The sequence below is a fragment of the Chrysochloris asiatica genome, unplaced genomic scaffold, assembly GCF_000296735.1.
Source record: "Chrysochloris asiatica unplaced genomic scaffold, ChrAsi1.0 scaffold00122, whole genome shotgun sequence".
NCBI lineage: Eukaryota > Metazoa > Chordata > Mammalia > Afrosoricida > Chrysochloridae > Chrysochloris > Chrysochloris asiatica.
In genome coordinates, this window is record NW_006408640.1 from 8,303,693 (window position 1) to 8,310,208 (window position 6,516).

The following is a 6,516-nucleotide window of genomic DNA, read 5'->3' on the forward strand; positions in this document are numbered from 1 at the left end:
TAAGAGTCAAGACATGAGTAAATATATGCACACCAATGTTCATAGCAGCACTATTCACAATAGCAAAAAGTTGGAGCCAGCCTAAATGCCTGTCAATGGAAGAATGGATAAATAAATTTTGGTACATGCCCACAGTGGAACACTATGAAATACTGATGGACAACGATGAATCTGCGAAACACCTCATATCATGGATGAACCTGGAGAACATTATGCTGAGTGAAATTAGTGAATCAAATAAGGACAAATATTGTATGAGACCACTATAGTAAAAACTCAGAAAATATTTTCAAGCTAAACATTATTTGAGGGTTACCAGGGTTGGGAGAGAAGGGGGAATAATTCACTGGCTGTTGGACAGACTCATGTTAATTCAGGTGATGGGGAGGTCAATATACAAGAACAGGGAGGTTGGCAGAAGAATGATGAAGACAAGTGAAAATACAGGGAGATATAAAGGAGTTCATGGGGATAGACGTAAATACTGATAAATACACAGACCCCTGCAACAACAGTGTACTGTGAGTAGACACATGGACAGATATAGAGGTTGAACAGTATTCCCACAATATATGAGGGTTTGAAGGTGGATATTTGTTCATGGGTATTTACCTTTGCTGAAAACGCACCTATGAATGTGATATGATCATGTGGTTCTTTTCCTTCATTTTATTTATGTGCTGGATTATGTTGCTTGTTTTTCTAATCTTGAACTGTCCTTGCATTGTTGTTGTTGTTAAGTGCCGTCAAGTCAATTCCAACTCCTAGCGACCCGTATAGGGTTTCCAAGAGCGACTGGTGAGGTCTATAAGGGGCTAGTCCAGGGCTGGCCAGGGCCGGCTCTGCAGAGTTGGAGCAGGGATCACCTGAATCCATGTACTGGGGTTGGTGCAGATAGCTCCCTACTCCCTTTTATGGGACTCCAAACTATGTCACTCACCTCTAGATGGCTCCGACCACCCAAAGAATGGAATCTTTGTAGATGGGGGATGTTGACCACGAGACATCTGGTCACCAAGGGAGTATGGAAAAAAAAAAAAAAATGGAACTTTAACCTCAAGAAACAACGAAAAGGTTCCGGAAAAACAAAAAAACGCCCTTTCCTTGAAACCGCCCAAAAAATTTAAAAAGGGTGCAACAAAACCGGGTGGCCGCCAAAAGGCAACAAGCCGGCCCCCTTTTTTTGCCAACGCCGGTCAAGTTTTTCTCCTAGTAAGCATTCAGCCCACTTCTCTATCCCTTCATTTGAAGCTCAGGGTTCCAGGAATATCATCCACATCTGTTTCCTCTAGTTTTCCTTATCATTGTTACAAGAGTCTGTGTGGAGTTTCTGCCTAGTCCACTAACTTGCCATCTCCTCAGTTGCTGTTGATTCTTGATTGAGATGTTCTAGTGTCTTTGTTGCAGGTCTTTCAAGTTGCATACGTCATCATCAAAGCTGCAAATGCCCCTCGACCTGGAAACTGGATTTTGGAGCGCTCTCTGGATGGTACCAAGTTCACGCCGTGGCAGTACTATGCAGTCAGCGATTTAGAGTGTTTGACTCGTTACAATATAACTCCAAGACGGGGCCCACCCACATACAGGGCAGATGATGAAGTGATCTGCACCTCGTATTACTCTAGGCTTGTGCCCCTTGAGCATGGAGAGGTAAGGTGCCCACTTGGTGAGGTCGTTTTTCTATCCAAAGCCCTCACCCCATGTTAACATAGCTATCATGAACCACTGAAAACAGAGCTCTCTCAATATAGATTTTAATGATCTTTGCTATAATTATCTATTTTTAATGTATCATTGAATGGTAGCTATTGATTAATTTTACAACCAGTACAATTTACCTACTTGACTTCTTTCCTTTGAGGAGGCACCTCAGTCTTCACCCAACTGTGTTTCCTGAACTCCAAGAGGTTCTCCTTCAGACTTTCTCTTTTGTTGAAATATTAAATAAAGACTTAAAATCCCTCTAAAAGATAGCATTTCCAGTTTTCTCCATGAAGCTCTTCTCTTTGGTGGTGTTGGGACTGGGAGATGGCTTATGAAGTGTTCCATTTCAATGCTCAATGTAGCCATGTTGTTCACACTCTGTTAATGTCAGAGTGCAATGAAAACAATCCATTCTTTAGTACCACATGCCTTGATGAAATAAAAGTACAAAAACTCTCTGAAGTGGTCATCACAGCGGGAACTCTGCAGTGAACTCTGGCATTATTTCAAGAGCAGAGACTGATTAAAAGAGCAGAGACACTTTTTAGGATTTGGCTCAGAAAAGTCATGACATAATGATAATATTACAATAGCCTCACCCCGCTGGAGGAAGTGGGTCTGTTAAAAGGTAGTCCCCAAGACACAAGTGTGCATAACTTCAATAGACTGAAGCTGTGTTGTGATCTTGACTGTTCACAAAGAGTTCACAAGTTAGAGATTTCTATAAGAATATAGTTCTGTCTTGCTTTTAGGTAGTATCTTCATAAAGATGATGTCTCAAAGTTAAACAACTAAGACTATATTTTTTTACCTGCTTAGAACTGAAATGTGTTTATTTTGATGTCTTTCTCTTCAGATTCATACATCACTAATTAATGGCAGACCAAGTGCTGATGACCTTTCACCCAAGTTGTTGGAATTTACTTCTGCCCGATATATACGTCTTCGCTTACAGCGCATTAGAACCCTTAATGCAGATCTCATGACCCTTAGCCATCGGGAGCCTAAAGATCTTGATCCTATTGTTACACGTCGAGTAAGTAATATGGCAGGTCTTCTGACAAGAGTGAAAACTGTATTTTATTTTAGGTAAATAAGCTTTTATTTCTGGCTGGCTCTTTTCCTCCTTGCTATTACAACATTATCATAGTGAAGATCATCATTTGTGGTTTATTGGAAAAGCCATTTCTAAACTAGATGATGGAACTTGCATCATGTTCTCTGGTCATCTCCTCCCTTTTCCCAGGATGCCATCATGTAGTGAATGTAGTGACCATGGTCATCATGTAGTGAATGTAGTGACCATGGTTCCTCATATTCTAGTTTGTTTCTTCATCAGACTAGCAGAAAACGAGGAGTTTTCTTTTCCTCCCTTAAAGGAAAATGTTAATATTTGACATAAAATTTATGTTCAGGAAATGTATAGATTTTAAGTGTACACTTACGTATACAAGGCTTTATAGGCAAACATTTTCATATCCCTTTTATAATATAGAAGTGAAATTCTGGATTTTAAGGTACCCGTGTTTTTAATTTTGCTAATCCTTTTCAAAAGTAGCTGCACAATTTTACAATCAGCCCAGCAATGTGTGAGCATTCTGATTACAATACATGCTTTCAACTACTTGATACTGTCAGACATTTTAAAATCTGCCATTCCAAATGTGTGTGTAGTGGTATCTCCTTATATTATTTTATATTTCCCTAATGACTTTTGACATGTGCTTTTAGTATCTAATCAATTTTTTGTCTATTTTTAAATTGTGTTATCTGTCTCCTGAACTATAAAAGGTTTATTTTGTCTATTAGTCCTTGGTCATATACAAGGGGGTTTCAAGAATTCATGGAGAATTGTACTGGAAAGATAATGGAATGTTTCCATGAACTTTTTGAGTATCATCTCATCGTTGGGGCCTGCTTGTTCTTTTTCTTAACTCTGACTTTCAATGATCAGAGGTTTTAATTTTGAGAAGTATAGTTGATCAGTTTTCCTTTCATGGGTAATGCTGGCTGTGACCTGTCCGAGCAATTTTTGGAATCCCAATTTCACAAAGATAATCTCCCATGTTTTCTTCTAGTGCTTTCTAGTTTTCGTTTTTATATCTATGACCCATTTCAAATTAACTTTTAGGTTTGAAGGTCAAGATTTGCTCCCTTCTTACTTCATATAAGCAACCATTACAGCACCATTTGTTGAAAATGCTTTTCCTCATGAAATTGTTTTGGTACTCTTGTTGAAATTATTTGACTTTATTGTTGTGGATCTGTTTCTGAACTCTGTACTGTCTCATGGATCGACTTGCCTTTCTTTAGACAAATACTAAATTTTATTCCTTACTTTGGCTTTATAGTAACTCTTGGGGTAGGGGCTATAGTCCTTTAAATTATTTTGTTTTTGTTTTTCAAGATTGTTTTGACTATTCTAGGTTTCATGTATATTATTAAATGTTAGAACCAGTCTGTCAATCCCTTTTATATATTGCTGTGTTTATTTGGCCAATATTTTGTTAATATTTTCAGTAACATGGGCTTTGAAGATGACTGTCTTGGCCTAAGAAGCAGCCATTTAGGGAATTCTCTTAGAATCCTTTCGTTTCAGTTTTTGAGCAAATTTAAGCATTGTTTATTTTAATCAAACACAAGGATTTATTGTGCATTAAATATAATGTAAAATATATGTCTAATTATATTTTAAATGACCAATATGAACTCTTAAACCACCTGAGATATTTATGAGAGTGTCAACATTTTCCTTTCACTGAAATATGAGAGGTTTGATGTTTTCTTTGTAATTTTCTTTTTCCTAAGTATTACTATTCAATAAAAGACATTTCCATTGGAGGAATGTGTATTTGCTATGGCCACGCTAGTAGCTGTCCATGGGATGAAACTACAAAGGTGAGTTATAGTCTTTCACATTTTGCTAAAGCTCAAAGTAGAAGCTTGCCTGTAATGTTTCCATTTTTCTTTTTTTAAAAAAATTTTATTCAGGGAAAATGTTGAAAAGTCTAAAATCATGATGCAGAAAAAGATTTTCAAATAGTTGAACTAGTTATCATTTTTTATAAATTGTGTTTTGCTTTGTTTTGAGGATATATGATTTCTAATTAAATTTTTACTATGAATTTTGGGTTGCCGAGTCAGAACTGACTGTATGGTGCATAGCAACAACATGAATTTTGGAACTCTTCTCTCTCTCAGACCAAAAAAACCAAACAATAAAAAAGTCAAACCCATTGCCATAAAGTTAATTCTGACTCGTAGCAACCCTGTATAGGGTTTCTGAGATTGTAAATCTTTATAGAAGACCACCTCAACATTTTCCTGCAGAGTGACTGGTGGGATTAAACTGCTGACCTTAGAGTTAGCAACCCAATGCTTAACCCACAGTGCCACCAGGACTTCTCTAAAAGATAAGCAAAAAAAAACAAAAACAAAAACAATAACATTCGGTTATAAACTATATTTAGATTTCTTTAAAAGGAGTATTTTCTTCCTTTCACTTTTTCCTTCTTCCATTTTTATGTTATTAAATCAAGATAACACACTGCCATTGAGTCGATTACAACTCTAGATAGACTCTAGATAGGCCAGCAGAGATGAGGCATGTCCAGTCCACGGACACTACAAGGCCCGATAAATCATTTGGTCTGGCCCTGCCAAGGCAACCATAATTCCAGCTATCACATTAGAGGAGTTAATTAAATGTTTGACCAAATATAGCAGGCTAAGTTTTTGTTGTTGTTGTTAAGTTTTTATTGTGAACTAAGTGATAGTTTACATGGTAGAACATTGGCTTTACACCATCATTTCATTGCAATGATTACAATCTCCTCCGTGCATCATCATTCAACAGTATTTGCTTCCATTCCCTTTGTGTTTTTTATTTTTTGGGTGTCGGGGGGTTGTACACCAAAACACTCAGGAATATATAATAATTTAAACAACCAAAGGGCACATTCTGCAAACCTGCCTCCTGGCCATCAGCACCCTGTCTTTCCAGAATCCTCAGCTGCTCCTTCTCTCCAAGTCCTTATCTCTGCCTCCATCTCTGGATAAGGTTTCACATTCCGCTTGTGCTCTTCTCTCTTTATGGTCCTAGGGTCCTCTGTTTCTAGACTGTAAGATTAACTACTCCCATGTTTTTGTTACAATACTTCTACCTTTACAGTGGTAAGAGTCGCACTTAGTCATGATAACAATTACTCACTATTGAATCATAAGAATCTTATCCCCATCTCTTTTCACCAGACCCATCTAGACAAGATGGAAACTACTCAGTGGGGACCCTATCTTCCCTCACACACTCTTAAACTAAACTTCCTCTTGAAAATTTGTAAGCCAGTCACTTCGTGCCTTTATCACCCCTCATTTTAGGTAGCCAATGTCTAAGTTACCCATCCCTATCTAACCTGTATACAGAGGGGATAGGATTGATCATTGATGTGAAGACTCCTTCCCTCTCAGCTGGTATTTTGAGCTACTACATCCATAGTATAGGTCAATTTCATCAAATTGTAGCAATGTACACTCGTTTCCTTGATCAAAATTTGTTTTTTATCTTCCTCTAGTCATGTTCTAATTATCAAGTCATTTAGGCTAGGTCAAATGGGTACTATCCACAAGTTTGTGCATCTTCCCTCACTTCATATCAGCCCTCCATGGCTATGTCCTTGTCAATGGGCTCAGGAATCCCCAGGTTTCACCACACTTCAGACCAACCAGCCCTTCCTCTTCTGTCTCTCATCTCCAGGTCAACGGGAGTTTATGGAATGTGATTGAACTCAGCCCATCTTTTCATTGCTAGCAGGC

At 37.9% G+C, this 6,516-nt stretch overlaps 1 protein-coding gene across 1 annotated transcript in view; it reads left to right on the plus strand.

Moving 5' to 3' along the window:
• LAMA1 (laminin, alpha 1) overlaps positions 1–6,516 on the plus strand; it is a 217,941-nt gene that overhangs the window by 76,636 nt on the left and 134,789 nt on the right. The window contains exons 4-6 of the mRNA XM_006868714.1: positions 1,408–1,650; positions 2,561–2,740; positions 4,513–4,602. Of these exons, the coding sequence (XP_006868776.1) occupies positions 1,408–1,650; positions 2,561–2,740; positions 4,513–4,602 (513 nt within the window). The remainder of the gene's footprint in view (positions 1–1,407; positions 1,651–2,560; positions 2,741–4,512; positions 4,603–6,516) is intronic.